General features: G+C 38.7%; 4 protein-coding genes across 4 annotated transcripts in view; 3 read left to right on the top strand and 1 right to left on the bottom strand.

The window, feature by feature from the left end:
* The first annotated feature begins 206 nt into the window (after window positions 1–206).
* Window positions 207–4,939, top strand: pgfb (placental growth factor b). Its single transcript, XM_027275071.1, has 7 exons — window positions 207–215; window positions 1,918–1,954; window positions 2,999–3,195; window positions 3,307–3,386; window positions 3,931–3,960; window positions 4,049–4,111; window positions 4,206–4,939. Exons 1-7 carry the CDS (start codon window positions 207–209, stop codon window positions 4,225–4,227), a joined length of 438 nt encoding a protein of 145 aa, XP_027130872.1. The 3' UTR covers window positions 4,228–4,939.
* A 1,168-nt stretch (window positions 4,940–6,107) lies between these two features.
* Window positions 6,108–10,892, top strand: cipca (CLOCK-interacting pacemaker a). The gene is made up of 4 exons (XM_019253460.2): window positions 6,108–6,445; window positions 7,495–7,611; window positions 8,006–8,175; window positions 8,512–10,892. Exons 2-4 carry the CDS (start codon window positions 7,506–7,508, stop codon window positions 9,307–9,309), a joined length of 1,074 nt encoding a protein of 357 aa, XP_019109005.2. The 5' UTR covers window positions 6,108–6,445; window positions 7,495–7,505; the 3' UTR covers window positions 9,310–10,892.
* A 99-nt stretch (window positions 10,893–10,991) lies between these two features.
* On the bottom strand, window positions 10,992–14,536 carry zdhhc22 (zDHHC palmitoyltransferase 22). The gene is made up of 3 exons (XM_010733942.3): window positions 14,244–14,536; window positions 12,280–12,837; window positions 10,992–12,192 (listed from the first exon to the last, which is right to left on the bottom strand). The coding sequence occupies exons 2-3, from the start codon at window positions 12,833–12,835 to the stop codon at window positions 11,915–11,917; spliced, it is 834 nt and encodes a 277-aa protein (XP_010732244.2). The 5' UTR covers window positions 12,836–12,837; window positions 14,244–14,536; the 3' UTR covers window positions 10,992–11,914.
* A 1,087-nt stretch (window positions 14,537–15,623) lies between these two features.
* Window positions 15,624–18,062, top strand: part of tmem63c (transmembrane protein 63C) — a 29,217-nt gene continuing 26,778 nt past the window's right edge. The window contains exon 1 of the mRNA XM_027274516.1: window positions 15,624–15,706. The gene's annotated coding sequence lies outside the window, so the exon portion shown is untranslated. The remainder of the gene's footprint in view (window positions 15,707–18,062) is intronic.

Here is an 18,062-nt window from a genome sequence, read left to right on the forward strand (position 1 = left end):
ATTTACTGATGGAAAGTGATTCTCCCATTTTCTTCAGCGCTAAGTTACCTCCCAGTAATCATTAATCATTCAGTAATATCATAAGTGCATAAAGGGAAAGGAATGGCTACGTGAGGATCATCATGCAGCCTAATAATCTGGCAGCTTTTTGTTCTCAACCACGCGAGGTGCCAAAGATGCTTTTTCACCATGTCAAGGCTTAAACCATGGCCAAGGTCAGAAAATCCTCCCCACCTCACCACATTTCCAAACACCACAGAGCCAAAAAGCCCTTGTGATGTGGAGCAGCCTCATGAACACCCATAGACAAGAGTAGAGAGAGCAGATCATATGCCAATTAACGCTGAAAAAGGATTTATTTGATCCACTTGGCACTGCTAGAGAGGATAAAAAATAATAATAATAAATGACCCAGAGAGTGGAAGTGACTTTTAACAATAACTTAAACTGAACTGTGACTTTCCCATGCTGTGCATGAAGTAGATTCTGTAGTGGAGCTTATATCCTGTGGTGTTGTAAAGCTGACACAGTTCAGTGAACGCCACTCTATAGAAAAACTCCTCTGTCAGAGAAACAGCTGTACATTTTGGCTAGATGACCAGCCACTTTAAAGAAAAAAAATAGGGAGATGAACAGAACATCAACAGTTCGCCCTAACACAGGGAGGGCTGCACCAAGTGGATGACTGGAAGCTCTCGTGTATCTATTGATGTCCATCATACAGTATGTTCTATTGCAGGGAAGACAGATCTGTTTCTAATACACAGACTTGTGTGCCGCTTATCTCAGTGACAAGTTTTCTGAAATGTTTGGATGAGTGCGAATGCATCATCATTGAAGCAGGACATTCCTCTTTAATCACATTCTTTGGAAAAATGGCTGAGTAGCACTGCTGATAGATGCTATCCTCACCGTCAAACTAAAAGAAGAAGAAGATTTACTTCATTAATCCCCAATAAGATGGGACACAGACCTGAAATTCAACCACATGCACAGGGCGTATTGACATGCAAATGTGGAGAGATGTGCTGCCACGTAGCAGCACCAACCTTGAATTTCTTTTTTCAAGGATGCTCAGGCGGTCAACTGGCAAACCAGGGCCAAATCCCTTTGGACTAAGCTGCTACCACGCAAACTAATTTTAGTTCATAACAGAGGAAGTAGAGGCATTTTAGCAACAGCCAGTTGGTGTAAAAAGCAACAGTCCTTATTGCCATCTTTTGGGAAAGTCCTATCCTGTCTGTTTGCCATTATACTATATGCCTGGTATTATATAACAACTTTTGGTCCAACAATTTCAGTTATTCTCACTATCAGTGTCACAGTATAAATGTTATCAGGTGTGTGTGCTACACAAAAACTGAAATATAACACCAGTGATGAGGAGAGATTACGGAGGCGGGTTGTCTGCCGCCAGTTTAGCTCTTCTGCTGGAGGGTATTTTATCAAATGTACATTTCCCTTCCTGAGATGGAGTCAACTAGAGGTTTTGTATTTTCCCAGGCGAATGAGAAATGCGCTCTGTTTATCATGCGACGATGGGAAAAAATCAAGACAGAGGGGGGAAAGCATCAATGGGAAAATAAATAGAGAGCTGAATCTTACACTACAGTAAACAGGTTTTGAACCTAAACAGTTGGGCAAACAGAGGAATAGTGAGAGACTAGATCTGCTGCTTGTCAGGAAGACTTTTCCACTGCAGGGTGAAAAAATGGTGATCATCTTCACTGTAGTTTCAGCATTCACCACTAGAGGACAAAGATATTTACAGGATATTTAAAAAGATGTGTACCATGGTAGTGAATCTAAACCATTTAATTTAGATGTTCAACTAAAAAGATTGAGGGTTTTACTCTATATTATCACAGCAAACCACAATGAATTATTAATAATTTCATTTTTTTTTCTGTTTTGCAGAGTCTACCATTGGCAGATATAAACAATACAACTCAAGGTAAATGTTTCTGCTTGTTTTATTTATGAAACTGTCTGAAGTTGTTTTAAAGCATTAAGCTTCTTATATTATATCATATTTTTACAGTGTTTGTGGTAGAAACTCTGATTTCACTTAAATGAAAGGACACCCTGACAAAATACCTGTGTCATGTACTAATGATGATTTAAATGATTTTGAATTTTGAGAAGAGCGGGACATGTCCGGACTAGCCTGGATGACTCAGCTGCATACTTTACCCACTCATATCCTGTTCCTGCCTGACATCACTATAAATTAATGCTGCTAAAGGGGAATTGTGCGTCTAGTTGGTGGCCTCATCTCCCTACCGTACCGTAGATGCTTCTCCAGCCATCTCCTCCCAGCCTGTCTACTTTTATAAACAGCTGTTGTGCTGTCAGGCTCCATTTGGTGACCCCCAGGGGTCACTGCTGTCCCAGAGGTGCCTGCGGGGCAGCTCAGCTCCAGCAGCAGCAGGGTTCTGTCCGTGGCCATGTTTCCAATGTTTGTTTTCTTTTCCTTCTCTGTTTGTTCGGCCATAGTCGTGCCTGTTCTTCCCCCACAGACTGTGCGACTAGGACACTTTAACACATATGTGTACCCCCACAGGAAAGCGTACTGTACATTAAACAAACAGTTTTTACTTCAAAATGAAAACAGGATACACATTTTGCAACTGGTTTTATGTTTCTGTGTACATGGTATAAGGTTACCATGACTGGGTTATTGAGGTAATTACTGATACTGTTTGTGTATGTGATCATTAACAGTGCAGTTTGATTAGAACAAATATGTTTTTTCTATCGTTCTAATTGATTTTCACATGCACAAACTCAAATAAGGTGCATGTTGATTATACCCTGTACTGTAAAAGTTTATACTTACACTATGTGTACATATAATAATGCAGCTCTGTGAATATACATTTATCTGACCACATGTATTCTGCTCAGCACTTATATTGTCATCACAAAGTCAAATTCCTCATAAAAAACAGATTCGTTCGTAACTTTAAAATGACCCACACTCAATGTTTGTCCATAGTGTTGATGTTCGAGGAAGTGTGGGGTCGCAGCTTCTGTCGGACCATTGAGAAGCTGGTGGAGGTGGTGCAGGAGTATCCGACAGAGGTGGAGCACATCTACAGCCCTTCCTGTGTGCCGCTGGTGAGGTGTGCAGGTTGCTGTGGGGACGAAAACATGGAGTGCCATCCCACCCAAACCACAAACGTCACCATGCAGGTAAGACAAATGTGTTGTGCAATATAATTGTCCATATTAAATTTGTGTAATTCATTACTGTATGCTCTGTAATTGATTCCATTGATAACCCTAACTGACTTTATCCCTCAGCTGTTGAAAATCAGGCCATCAGAGCCGGAGCAAGAATATGTTGAGATGACGTTTGTGGAGCATCAGACATGTGAATGTAGGTAAGAAAACAAGTCATAATTTGTGAAATGAAATATTCAGAAGTTTACAAATATCAACCCTGTCTCCTATAAATTACTTTAACATATACCAATTTACACCAGCAAAGTAGTGCTGTTATTGTTCGACATAATGAGGAAACCGTTCTAATAAATGTATCTGCCAAGTCACAAAATGTTCACTGACAATATATTTTATTTGCTTTCCTACAATGTCCACTCAAAGCAACTAAAGCATGAATAATGTTTTTATGATTAGCTTTAGGCAATAAAAGCCTTTTAACTAGGGAGGTTGGCTTACTTCATTAACGATCAAAAACCACAATCTTTTTGCTTCACCGTCTACCCTGTCCTACCCTGTGTGATTTGTACAATAAGTAGCATCGTGCTGTCAGTGAGCATAATCCTGCATTATGTTTCTGTCAAAAAGGATTTTGGCATATGAGCACAATTTCTAAGAGACAGGGTTGAAAAGTTCTTACAGTGACTATTAACTAATATTGCACTTGGATGTTCTTTCTAATTTACTGAAACATTTGTTCCTCAGAGTCAGGAAACCTATTGTGAAGGTTGAAAGGTAAGAACACAAATGTCTTGTTGAAAAGAATAGCAATTTTCCATCTCGGAAAATGGAGGCTTATTGGTAATACTGTTTCTTTTTGTAGGAAAAGGCAAAGAGGAAGAGGAAGAAAGAGAAAGGAGAGACAGAAAATGAAAGAATGTGACAGGTGAGGGCGAAATCTTTGGAGATAGAATTCATGTACCCCACAGCTATCAGTGAACAGCATTAAAGATGCATTGTTCTTTTTTTGTGTTTGTTAGGTGCCAGATCCCTCGCAGGTAACTGCAGTGGCGACCCAACGCCCTGTTGCAGTGTGGCTCACTATTTATTTCCAACCCAGTGACAGCATCAAGAGTCTCCTCTGCTCATCTATCAATACTGTGTCTGCAGCCAGAGACTCAAACAGCTTGGTTGTTTTGGTGACACGCCCTCCTGCTGATGGGCACAGCGTTTGTGACGACGAGCTTCAACAGGAAGTGTGCTTTGATTGATGGAAACACGCTGTTACACAACTGATCCAATGGACATGCCTGGGAGCCAGTGCAATGTAGAACAAAACAGACAGATGCCTTCTCTTTTATACTAGCTATTACTGTATCAGTTATTGTAATTTGGTCATTTCTTTGGTATTTAAAGGTGATTACACTTGTTTAAAGACTATATTTATTGATACAGCTGAATATATTTGGACCAGCGACCTTTTGTCACCCTTTGGTCAAACATTATCCAAGAAACCTTGACTTGTCAGAGCAGCAAATGTTGGACTGAGTGTGTAGCTGCTTTGTACATGAAATAATGTAATGTCTCCCTCTAGTGTTGATGGAATCAGTGTTCAAAAGTATTTTTCATAGGTCAACTATCTTCTACCTATTAGTTATTAAAATATAGACATATGCTTGAAGTGTTTTACTGTCGATTCAGACTTAAACAAGAACAATATTTATAAGTTTTATGTCCATGGACAATTGTGTGTAAATAAATAACTGTGATATATCAAATTATCAAAAACATTTCTTTTTTTCTCTGTTTCTCTGTTTTGGAGGGTTGGACACAATGTTCATTACACCTGCATTCATAAATGAATATGGAATCTAATTATAGCTGAATCATGAAAAAAGGGGGCAGGTTAGAAGGTAAATGTGACTCCTCATGAGTGGCTACAGGTCTGGATAACCTGCAAAAAGCATGTTCGAATTTAAAAAGCAAACCAGAAAGTGCACTGCAGAGCCAACTTGGCAAGCCCAATAAGAATGGCCAGATCAATACTACAATAGTCAATACACTCAAGCACAACTCATTAGATATTGATGCCTATCAAAGAGTATCAATTATAGTTATTGTTTTCTTGTTTTAATACTACAGTGTTCCTACAGATATAAAAGCATTGCGGTGCCTTGTTCAGTTAAGCAGCGCACATTTGTCTCAACCCTGGTGACTCCCATAAGCCCACACCATGAAGTAGTTATGTAAAAATATGTCCTTTTGTATTTTATTTTATTTTTTCATGTACCACACAAAGAAAATCTCTATGAAAAAAATGTAAAAAGTAACATTTCTACTGTGTTAGTATTTTTATTTCATTTAAATATTTATTTTGTAATTAAATTGTTTTGGTTGTCAGCTTGTCTTGTGTGATTTATTTGAGACTTAGATATCATAGATAGATAGATAGATAGATAGATAGATAGATAGATAGATAGATAGATAGATAGATAGATAGATAGATAGATAGATAGATAGATACATGTATTAGACCTGCAACACTAAATAGGCATGAGGTATATTCAAAGTGGCTATCGTATAAATAGAATTAAAAGTCAAGGAGAAGAAAAGAACATAGCTCTATCTGTGTAAAGAAAATAAAGAGAACATACAAAGAAATACATAATATGTCCATTATGTGTCTGTTATTTAAATATATACAGTACTGAATGAGTCTCCTCTCCCTGCACAAAGAGGGGAGTCATTATAGATTGTAATGGTAGTGGGCCATCAAATCAAATGATAAATAAATAAATAAATAAATAAATAAATAAATAAATAAATAAATGTTTAGTCCATTTTTAGAGCCTGCAAAGACACATGAGCCTGCCGGGGCTCCACACTCAGCAAAACAAACGCTCCTTTTCGTCTCGTTGCCCTGGTAACCTGTCCCAGTCACGTTTAGCCCTCAGTGTTGCTCCTGGCAACCACTGGCACTGTTTTTTAAGGGAGGTCTTTGGTGTCCGGTACCAACAACTGTTGAACAACTGTTTGTTTTAACAAATACAAAAAAATAGATCCAACAATAAATACAACAAGAAGAAGAACAAGTTAACTCCAGTAAGTCCACAGGATGGCGGTAACAGAGCACCAGGCTGGACAGCTGCCGTCAAACCACAAAGAAGACGTAGAAGAAGATTGAGCATCTTTTGAGCAGAGTCGTGTGAAAGAGCTAACAGCTTACAGCATCGGATGCCTCTTTAAACGGATATTTGTTTTAAAGCAAAGGGCGGCATTGGTAAGGTTTGCAACATTTAAACTGTTCATGCAGATCGCTGCTTGTCAGCAGTCCCGCTGCTATAATGAAGCCACGGCAGCTAGCTGGCTAAGCTAACAGGGCAGGGCAGTAAACAATGAAACATTAAACAGCTGATTTTTTAAATTAGTACAGGTTGTGTTGGTTTCAGCAGCTGCAAACCAGTTCAAGTTAACCAGTTACACTCGCAGTTAACTGTCGTTAACAGTTAAATGCCTCGTGTTGGCAGTGGTTGTGCGTGTAAACAACAACAACAACAACAACAACAGTGCATCATGTCATGAAACACAGTTCAGACTCCCAGCTTATTGTTTATTGTTTGTTTACGTCTTTTTATTCGTTTCTATAGTTGGTACATATGATGAACAGCATCTCTGACAGTAACTGTAATCACATTGGGTGATAGGGCCTTTTAAAGCTCACTTTCTGTAATAATATAATATATATATATATAATATAATATTCCTTTGTTAGTTGAGTCCAGTTAGGAAAACACAATATAATCATATCTGTCGGGCTGTGCAGGAGTTTTTTTTTGTTAGGTTGACAAAACACATCAATTTAATACTCTTCAGCTTAATAAACGCTTTAAACGTCCTGTATAATTATAATAATAATTTTGTTTGTTTGTTTGTTTTTGTTTATTGTGTCTTATGTCTCTTATCTACTGTGCTATGGACCTTTTAATCTTTGAATGTGTCCAAAATAAAGTTAGAATAATATAACAAATAATGCGACTGGGCTTTTATAATGCATGAAACTGGTATTTCTGATTCGCTCGCCCTCTGTGTGTGAGTAGAGCGAACTGATCGGGGAAATGGTGCTGACCAACTAAGTCAACTAAGTGGATGATTTATGTAAGCACAGACTAAAGAGTAATTCAGTCTAAAATGTCCTCTGTGATCAACTGAGCTGAACTAAAGTGTCAAAAGAAGATGGAAACAAACAAAATAATGCTGTGTAAATAATGTACAAGCAACTTTATGGTTACAAGTCTCAATCTCTCAACTGTTACTCTCTTATTTTTCCAGAGGAGACCAACATGAGCAGTTTTAGTAGACCTGACAGACACAGGACACCACTATTCACCAGGGCAACACACCTTGGAGCATCCAAGCATGACCTGGAGAGAGATTCAGGCTTCTCAGGTTTGATACGATTACGTTTTTCTATAGTTACACACCTTTAAAGATTTTTGTTTGTCTCAATGTATATTTAATTTAGACACTCTTGTGCTGCCACTGCGGCACATGTTGTGACCTACCTGTTTATAATTAGCATTTCCACGATTAGAAAACACGACTATAAAGTAATAAACAAGGTCAACCCTAATCAAATCTAGAGATCTAGGTCACATTTTCTATGTAGGTTATCCTGCCTTGGGTTAATCTTTGGTATCCTTTTCCAGACTCTCTAGAGATGCTTATCTATATCCACCGCTGTTTCCATAGTACTAATGTTCTGCCTCCAGCACACAATAGAAAGGTAAATATGTTGCTTTTAACCGTAACAAGATCCATTTGCTTGTCCTTCCTTCCTCAGATGCCAGCTCTGAGTACCTCAGTACAGTCGATCTGACTGACTCTGAGGATGCAGGAAGGAATAGGTCCATAGTCGGCCAGGATCCGTCTGGTCCTCAGGTGGCTGTGATGGGAGGCTCGTACGCAGGACTGTCTCCAATGATCATCATGAATAACTTTGTCCTAAAGCAGGTAAAGTACAGCCTTGTATGTCTGCTTCTGCTGTTTATGTCTTTGAGTGTGCTTGAAAGCATGCTATATAGTATTCCCCATACTTAATATTCTTCTTCTTATTATTATTATTCCATACATTTTTCGGTCGACTACTCCTCCCGCAGTTTTGGTTGCACATACACAAAAAAGGTATCAAAACGACCGGCTCGGTATGCTGTGACTTTTCCTCAGCTAAAAAAGTGTAAATGTAAAGTCTGACTGTTTTGTTTTTGTTTTGAATGTTTGGTCAGTTTGTGTATGCTCCTGCTGTATCATAGATACTCTACTTCATAGGTACTCTCTCTTTTTCTCTAGCCATCCCCGATACCTCCAGGAGAAAAACAGTGGGGCTTTCCTTCACCCTTGGAAGTGATGCCTCAGTCACAGGTGGTTCTTCTTCAGCCCATGGTATCAAATAACAGCAGCAGCTCTCCAAAGATCAGCTCTGAAAATGTCCGACAATCAAAAAGCTACATGCCCATCCTTAAGTCGTATCCCAGAATCGCCCCGCACCCTGCAGACTCGCCCACTAAGAGGGCGGGATCCGTCAGGGTGAGGGTGAGTTTAACATCAAGACATGACCAGCGGCAGAGGAGGCACCACCGCGGCCACAGGCTCTACAGCTCCCCCAGCCCGCAGCCAGCACTGCAGTCTCCAATCAAACCAATCTCCAACTTTGAAAAGACAAGCAGCCAATCACAGGCAGCTGAGAGTCAGGAGCAGCTCAGTGACAAGTCTCTCTCCCCGCTAGCAGGGACCAGCTCTCTGACCCCTTACACAGATGAATTCAGGACAGAGGTTGACAGCGACAGCATGCATGCTGACAAATATCAGGATCCCTTCTCATTGGACAATAACAAACTGAAACGCTTCAGTAATACCTACAACATTCTCAACAAATCTGGCTTGCTGGGGATCACGATGCGCACAAAGCAGCTGATCAAGGAGAACAGGCGCACTCAAGGCCAGCTGCAGCAGCTTCAGGAGCAAACGGCCCTGCTGCTGGAGGCTTTGAGCAGCGGAGACCCGGAGCTCTGGACTAAACTGCAGCTGTCTCTGCAGCACACAGACAAGGAGCAATGGGGAGCTAAAGCTCAGAGAGTACTGGAGTAATATATTGATGGACAAGACCAGCAGTTCTGAATCAGAGGTTCACAAGATGATTTATTGAAGTATATCTCAAATCTTCACAACAAAAGCTTTCTTCGTGCGAAACAGTCATTACAGGATCTAGCATTACCACTAAGCAAACTATAAAACAAACTATATACTTACGGTACATCATACATTTTCAAGTTATGGAGCCAAAACATTCAGAACTGCTGGTCTTATATGAAGCTGAAGAACATTTACTAAATACCAGTGGGAGTTAGGAAGCATGCTTCAAACCCTTGCCTATAATACATTTCCTTGCCTCTCCTGCTTCAAAATGGCAAGTATCTTCTGCAATAGGCCTATGGCTTCTATATCTTGACCTCTTAATTGCATAAAACGCATGCCTTACAGCACACGTGAGGTCACATGGGGTTCATTTATACACACCTAGAATGTGATGGCTTTAGTCAAAATATAAGCATTGTTTCTACTTTTGAAATCAAATAGAAAACCCAGTGTGGATTCCCTCTTTACTGACAAGCATCTTGAATCAATAGGGCAGCATCTTGTCCACTTTATTATTTGCTTCATATTTAATTTGGATGGTAAATGAACCTGAGTGAGGAGGTACCTCCTTTGTGAGGAAATGTAAATACTAACAGCTTGTATTCTCAAACAACAGCTGAATAGAGAATCCAGACGGCTGGCAAAACACCATTTTGTTTTTTATAATTTGGTTATTTATTTATAATTATGTTCCTGACCAACATAAAACTACATGACTAATATAAACAAACCAAGCACATTATAACGGCTTTGCTAGTTCCTACAAGAACTTTGTAGGAATTCTCGGGAGCATAAACTGTAGCAAGTGAAGTGCTGTAGCCATATTTTATTCTTCTCTTGACTTTGCATATGTTGCTGCCATGTTCATTCCTGCTGCTTTGGCTTAACGTGATGTGTATTAATTATGTATATAACTTCAAGGCAAAGCCAGGACAGTTTCGTATTATAGACTCTTGCACTTTAGTTCTAAGATTACTGACACAACATTTTTAGACAAATGGTACAACTTGTGTCCCTAAATGAGTGCTCTTTCTTTATAAAACAATGTAAATATAAATGTATATCTGGATGCCTGTGCCTTTTTGAATATGCTCATGGTTGTACTTCTTATCAGTGCTTGAGCTGCTTGTGCGCTTCATGTGGAAGAAAGTTGAATGTACTTAAAAGGCCTCCAAAGAATTAATATTCGTCTTTGAATCAAAACAAATCATGCCCGGATTAGGCGTTACATCCAGAGTTGCTGTAGCAAGAATAGCATGAAGACAAGTTAAGTCATAAATGGTTCAGTTTTAAACGTAAAGTCGAGGTTAACTGTTGTGTTATTTATTTTAGCAGCAATATTTTCTAATCATACATGTAAAACTAAGAAATAATCCAGCCGGTGTTGGTTTAAAGGAGGATTACAACAATTATTTTAACATTACTTTTCATTGATTGCTTTTTTTCCCGTTATTGTAAAATGTGCTTTCTGTATTGTTTCTTTAGCAAAAGTCACTTTGACTAACAATGAACTGTCATAAAACTGTTTGACGATCGTTTCCTCTCAGTCGTTTATTTCACGTTATGCTTCAGAAAACAAAGAATGGATGCTTGTTGTGATTTTAATACTTTTATTGGTATAACAGGAATAGATAAAATAGCTCTAAAAAGTATATTTATTGAAATCCAAAACATGTCTTGTCAAACTTTGTCATGATGTTGAATATGTCAGTGGCTGTAGCCGCAGCATAACAGTGAAAAGTCCTTACTATTGTTACACAGAGGGCCCTATCATTAGCAGTTTGGTGAATATCTCATCTTTGGGGTCATCTGTAAGCATGAGTTTATGGCACATTGTGAATAATACCCTGGATAATAATATAGTAATTATCTTCAATTTTCCCCCACCCATTCTTATAAAGGAGCATATTATTGCGGCCTCATTAAACTGTCTGAGTCACATTCATTTGAGTAGAAAAACATCCGGCTCGACTTGTAACAGTTTATTGTCAGAGCAGTGTTGTCAAGCCTGGCAGTTTACGCTGTAGACACATACTGTAGTTTCCTTGCCTGCTAGCCCTTAACGTCAAAGTAAGTTATTGTTAAACTACTATAAGTTTCCTGAATGTCACATTGTAGCATCCTACAAGGAAGAGTGGAAGAAGAACACCGAGTGTGTAACTGGTAATCTCAGAGGCATTCAAATCAATAGCATAATATAAAACGCAAAGCTGTGGACGCATGCACTTATGCAAAGCCATCTTTATAATTTAAATGCATGTAGTAGTGCATGTAAAACTGCTTTATGTCCCAAACGACCAACTTATTAGTCCTAATATTGCCTTCTCAAAAGCTACTTACTTATAGGATACAATTACACTATGAACTTATTCAAAATTTTCACACTGATATATGGCTCCTGTCCTTAAAGGAATGTGTGCTAACAGCTAACTATTTCATGGACTACTTTAAAGGTCATAAAGCATCCATTGAGTATTTAAAATCAATGGCCACATGGATCCCAAGAAAGCGTTTTTTTACAACCTATTTGGAGCTATCAATATGACGTGGTTATCGCTCAGTCTTGTTTATGTCCATCTGTGTCTTCAGAGCACATCTCCACTGTCTGCACAGGCATGATAAGGCCAAGGATCCAGCGGGTACCAAACACATCCTTAAGGTTGCTTCTCCAGGGGCTGCGGTTTTCCACGAGCTGCCCCCTCTGCATCTGACACCAGGTCTGTCCCCGGGCCACCAGCAGCACCTGCTGGCAACAGAAACCTGCACAGACCAGGCCGATGCCCAACCACACATACAGCATCAGGACCAGGAACAACTGCAAGCCTGAGATTGTTCCTGTAGGGGGGAATTGAGAAGGACAATGTTATTCTCAGGAAGACAATATGTATCTTAGATTATCAGCTTTGAGTGGACTGAACTCACCCATGAAGAAGTAACCAGTGGACAGGGGGAGAAGAGTCAGGAAGGTCAGTGGGTTCTCAAAGGAGATGGAGTACTCCACTGTTAGAAAGGCCACACCGAGAACCAAGGAGTATAAACAAGTGCATGACGTGTAGATGCAGAACATGATGAAGTAGCGCATGTTTTTGTTGCCAATGCAGTTTCCTGTGAAAAAACAGTGGTGATCCCGCTTGAGAATAACTTTCTTACACAGTTTGCAGAAGTGGCGACCGTTTAGGAGGTAGTGGGCGTCCACTTTGTCTGAGCAGTGCGGTGAACACACCGGAACTGCAGTCTCATTGGCACTTTCAGCAGGATATTTAATAGTCATTATGTAATTTCCCAACGCGTTGAACATCAAGAAAAGGAAGACAACCGTGTGAAGAGTTGTAGACGCCGTCAGTGATGTGTCCGGGTTTGGGAAAATTGTTGGGATGAAGAAGCAGAAGTGCAAAATGAAGGTGACTGCTGTAGCCATAAAGAAGTATGCAGGTGCCACAGCATTGAGAAGTCTCAGTTTTAACATCCTGGTGAACATGTCTGTGTGGGAGAGAAGACAGAATGTTACTGCTAGAGGCTCAGAGGAGTGATTTTGTGCAATCAGTTTGACATGAAATAAATAAACAGTGAAAAAGGAGAAGTTACAGGTTAATAAAATATATTGTTGCTACAACATTAACATGAGCAACACTCAATTTTCAGATCATATAACACTGCCCCAATAGTGAATCATTTCAAAATGTTATGTATATCATAATATATCACAACATGCTGTATATTATTTTCCTACTCCTGCAGATTACTTTAAAGGTCCAGTGTGTAAGATTTCATTAGTGTATAATCGCCTGAGCATAAGAATTGTTGTGTTTGTGTTGTGTTAAAATTAGCCCTTTATAGCTACAGTGAGAGCGGGTCCTCTTTCATAGAGTCCGCCATGTTGAACTGCCATTTTCTACAGTAGCCCAGAAGGAACAAACTAAGTCTTTATCTAGAAATGACCTTTTGCTGAGTTTTTCCTACATGCTTGGAAGGCAATGACAAGGCATTGGAGAGTATTCATTTGGTTGTAATCTGCAACTTCACTGCTAGGTGGCACTAAATTCTACATACTGGACCTTTAACAGTTTGACAGCATTTATCTACAATATACAAAAACATTATATTTAGACATTACATGTTGCTGGTCATTGTTGTTTTTGTGTCACCAACTTGTTTGTACATTCTCACCTCAGTGCAACCCTTTATTTATAAAGCACCTTTCATAGAAACATGCAGCCCAACATGCTTCACAGTACATGATAATATTGTTTTTTCCAATCTTTTTCAGCTTAGCTGTGCTTGTTTTTCAGCTGTATGTATTTATCTGTAAATTATTCTGTGTATGAATACACTGAGAACAGCCTAAAACCAGTACCAGTGTACATTTTCAGCCAAAAACACTTTTAGATTTAAGATTTGGTTTAGTTTTATTCACGTTTTATTCATTAAGCATCTGGGTGAAAATAACACACCCTTAATATAAGACATCAAGATTGAGTGATCTCATTTAATAGAGCTTAATAGCTGCTGAGAAAAAAAAACTAATTTCTCTGAAAAGTAGGGTCTGGGGACTCACAGGGGCCATGGAGAATACCAAGAATACCTCACCCTTTTCACTGTGATTTCCTAACCTACCGCACAATGAAAGAAATCACAGAGAATTAAACCACAACAAGAAGGTAGGAAGGAAGGAGAGCCCATAGATTAAAAACAAAAACTAGATCTTAATGCTCTTATATGAAGGTCTATTATAAGCCAATGAATGACCTAGATGATAGAAAGCATATACAGCACGCTCAAAGACTATCGCACTCACAGAGATGCCAGTGATGGCGTCAGTCATTTAACTCCCATGACGACACAATTAAAGCAATTATCCTGTAAAACCATCGTCACCTCGTGCTTACCTGCAGATGTCAGAGGGCGGAGGAGCTGTCCCTTCAGCACCGCGGAGCCTCGGCTCAGATCATTCAAACGCACACAAGGTGTTGTTGAGCCTCATCGACGTCTCTTTTCATTATTTGGGGGTCAGCTCCTTTGTCTACCGCCGCCTGTTGGTCTGGATGCGTCTGTTTTTTTTTGTTTTTACTACTACTACTTTATTTAACCTGCCTTTTAATTTGCTGGATAGTTTTGTTTTTACTCAGACCACATCAGTATATTATAGTAATAGCACAAATATGGTGCAAATATTTCATGTGGAAATATAGCAGTGAAGGAAAACTGCAAATTGATGTTTCTTTTTTTTTTTGTCACAGCATTTGACTAAAAAAATCTTTCACCTTCACAAAGATCACCCATTGCATGTGTAGAGCTCTTATTTTGTACATTATTAAAATACAATTGCTGACAATTAAGGAGAAGGGTCCATAACTCAAGTTAAAATAGCTGTAACACAATGTAAATACACTCTATCACTTAGTAACAGTGTCACTTAAGTAAAATAACAAAAATATCATCAGCAAAATGTATTTAAAGGATCAGAAGATAAACAGATAAAATAAATAAATGTGTGTTACACAACATATATTATATGTTTAAGCGTTGTTGTAGTTTGTCAATATAATATTTAATCGATAACAATACATCATATTTTATAAGCTCATGTGTTTTTTGTAGAAAAGAGTAAAATCTTAATTCCAGTAACTACTGTACAGTTATCAAATAAATGTAGTGGAGAAGGGGGAAAAAGCACAATATTTGCCTTTTGACTGCACTGGAATAAAACAGGAAAGTACTTGAATAAATGCACATATTACACTACTGATTCTTCATTATACCAAACTGGTCTATCTGACTATGAATGAAGAAAAAGGAAAGACAGAAAATAGTTTTGTATGTTTAATGTGTCTGGGCCGATCAAAGATATTTGAAACAGTATAAGGAAGAAGGTTTCCAGCAGGTGGCAATACATCCTCAATGATTTTATTTCAGTGTGCTGTCAGACTGATGATTTAGATTTGTTATATTTTTGCTGTTACTCAGCAAGTCGAACAAATCCACATTTTGTTTACATTGTGTTGTCTCATCGCCTGAATCACCCTGCTGGTTTCTATTCAGCTTTAAAAATATAATATTTTCATCAGCAAAATAAGCAATTGTAATTTTAATATTAATAATATCCAATAATTATAGATTCTTGGCCAGAAATCAATGTTTATATCCTAAAAATTAGAGATGCAAATAAGATTTCGGAGTTCAAGCATTACTTGACGCTCCCTTAGCAAGCCTTCAGGCAGGTGTTTAATTGTCAGACGGCCCCTGAGTAGGTGGGAGTTTCTCTTGTTTCTTGGTGTTGGAGAAGAAAAAAACACACACACAGCAGCATCTCCATCACCACCAGACACCAGCGATCAGGAAGCTTTCTAAGGTGAGCGATGTGATTTTTTTTAAACCTCATGTATGTCCTTTAGTGGTCTAAACGCAGACTGGACGGCTTTATGGCGCTATTTATGGCGCAATCGGTTTTCATCAAGTTCCAGAGCTGGAGGAAGGTGGGTGTGCAGACTGTTATGAGTGCTGCAGCAAGCGGAGGGGGGGAGGACACAGAGTCGCCAAAAAATTGCCTGATTTGAGAGAGAACCACCTTTTTTTTCTTTTCTTGAATGATAAAAACCCGATTTTCAAATTGAAGTGAAATCTAAACGTCCAAACGCCCCCTGCATCGTGGCACTGTGTTGTTATTGATCGGTCGGATGAGGATGTTTCTGGCAACGTGTCAGACTATTACACCCAAAACACATACGCCCCCCCCCCTTTCCTCACAACACCTATTGTTCCTCATGGAGACAATTGGGTGGTAGAGCTTTAATGGGGATAAGTAACTGTAATTTCCATTTGGTATAATACCACTAATAAATAAGAATAATAAGGAATCATGCTGTGATCATGGTATCTTCTGTCTGCTGTAGCTTGCTGTTGCTCTGAACTCTGTTGGATTTAGACACAAAGCCTTTACTGGCCAAGTGAGCAAGTAGTTTGACCTGTTGAATTATTCTACTGCATATTCAGGAGGTTTAAAGACCCTTTAGATTGTTACACTCCTGAGGTAAACTGAAGTCATAGTTGTTTATGCACAATTGGTGTTTTTGAATATGTTCAAATATGTTTTGTTTGAATCTTTTCTCTGTCATTTTTTTTTTTGTAAATTTAATCACAACTCCTGCCCATTTGCACCTAACAACAATGAAGGGAAGTGGCCTTTAAAATGCCACATTTCTAATGTTCATTTTGACATTTTAGTAGGTCACCCGAGCATAGCATTTGCATGGCAAGAACTGAGCAATATATCATGTCGTGGTGAGACTCGTGTATAAAAAGGTCTTATTATTTGTTGTGGAAAGTGGTTTTATTCTGACTAATATTTAAGCTGAGGTCCATACAAACATACGCAGCTCATCACATCTGAGGATAAATGGCAGCAATGATGGCAATTACTGTTAATTAGAGAGGAGCTCTGTCATGTTTCCATGCTCACGTTCAGGACTTTCTTTTTTTTTTTGCGTTGAAGTCCTTAATTACTTTCAGCGTGTCGTGGCTTTAAACTCACTCTTTGGAGTACACAACCCCTGTTTGAAATGTCGCTGTAAAAAGTTAGTAGCTTTTGTAAAACTGGTCACCATTGCAGTTTGTTAGAACTGACATGAATCCAAGCTGCTTTAAACCAAGAAAGTTTTTACCTCAACCTTTTAATCAAACCGGCGGTGAGTCATTTGATGATTCACAATTGTATTTTATTGAATACCAGTTGGAAACATGCATTTATTGAGTGTGTAATTGGTTCAGGTATTTGTGGTTTGACTCCTTTTTTTATATTTTTATCACTTTAATATTCGATCAGTGCACAGTGAGTCAAGAAGCAAATGAATGCTGGTCATCTTCGTGTATCACACATTAATATTTCAGGAGACCCTGAGCTGAGATTAAAAACAGAGCTCATAGTAGAGAGCTGGATTTTTTGTACCTGTGCAGCATCAAACAGCTGCTAAACAGGTGGATAATAGAAAGTGGGACATAAACATAAGCCTCTGTCTCTAGATCTACTTTATCTGTTTGGCTTGTTCCTGTCTGTGTTTGTTTCAGCACTGTGAACAGGTGGACAGCTCCAGCTGCACCGAATGAACAAACAGTCAAACAGTCGAGGATGTCCACAAAGATCCTTTTATGATCTCTTTCCTGCCACATCAGAATCACATAATCTACTTCACATGGAACGAGTTAAAGACTCAAACACTGCGCAGATGAATAATATCCACTGCAGTAAGGTTTAAGCTTCGGGGATGTTTAACATGAAACCAGCAGGAGATTTAAGTGTGACTTGATCTGTGACCTAGTTTAAATTCAATCTCTGGATCTGATATGAATTTATTTGTTTTTGTCACGTACGGGAGTTATTCTTATGATCGTGTATTCTACAGAGTTCAGAACTGTGGACTGGCCCCAAATTAAAACACTCTTTATTCTAGGAATTATTTATGTTAAACATGTACAGCTTAGAGGTTGGTGAAATTGATTAAATCCTCTATCATAGTATATGTAAATCTATATTTAATAGCAATACTTAAAGTGATATAATACATTTTATGGAAATTGGAAGTGAAAAATCATTTATATTTAAAGTAACCTGGCAGTAATTTCCGTTTTTATGTCTAATCCAGTTAATTAAATACTGACCAAAAATGATTATTATTTAAAAAAGTCATCCATTATCACCAAAAACATTACCG

The sequence above is a fragment of the Larimichthys crocea genome, chromosome XXIV (assembly GCF_000972845.2).
Source record: "Larimichthys crocea isolate SSNF chromosome XXIV, L_crocea_2.0, whole genome shotgun sequence".
NCBI classification, from domain to species: domain Eukaryota; kingdom Metazoa; phylum Chordata; class Actinopteri; family Sciaenidae; genus Larimichthys; species Larimichthys crocea.

What these genes read in the sequence shown, in the direction of transcription:
- pgfb (XM_027275071.1), top strand. An exon ending in TATAAACAATACAACTCAAG is followed by an intron (nt 1,955 to 2,998) that starts GTAAATGTTTCT and finishes GTTTGTCCATAG; the next exon opens with TGTTGATGTTCGAGGAAGTG. An exon ending in CATCAGACATGTGAATGTAG is followed by an intron (nt 3,387 to 3,930) that starts GTAAGAAAACAA and finishes TTTGTTCCTCAG; the next exon opens with AGTCAGGAAACCTATTGTGA.
- cipca (XM_019253460.2), top strand. Translation starts at nt 7,506, where the DNA reads ATGAGCAGTTTTAGTAGACCTGACAGACACAGGACACCACTATTCACC. An exon ending in GAGAGATTCAGGCTTCTCAG is followed by an intron (nt 7,612 to 8,005) that starts GTTTGATACGAT and finishes TTCCTTCCTCAG; the next exon opens with ATGCCAGCTCTGAGTACCTC. An exon ending in ATAACTTTGTCCTAAAGCAG is followed by an intron (nt 8,176 to 8,511) that starts GTAAAGTACAGC and finishes CTTTTTCTCTAG; the next exon opens with CCATCCCCGATACCTCCAGG.
- zdhhc22 (XM_010733942.3), bottom strand. Translation starts at nt 12,835, where the DNA reads ATGTTCACCAGGATGTTAAAACTGAGACTTCTCAATGCTGTGGCACCT. An exon ending in CACTGGTTACTTCTTCATGG is followed by an intron (nt 12,193 to 12,279) that starts GTGAGTTCAGTC and finishes TCCCCCCTACAG; the next exon opens with GAACAATCTCAGGCTTGCAG.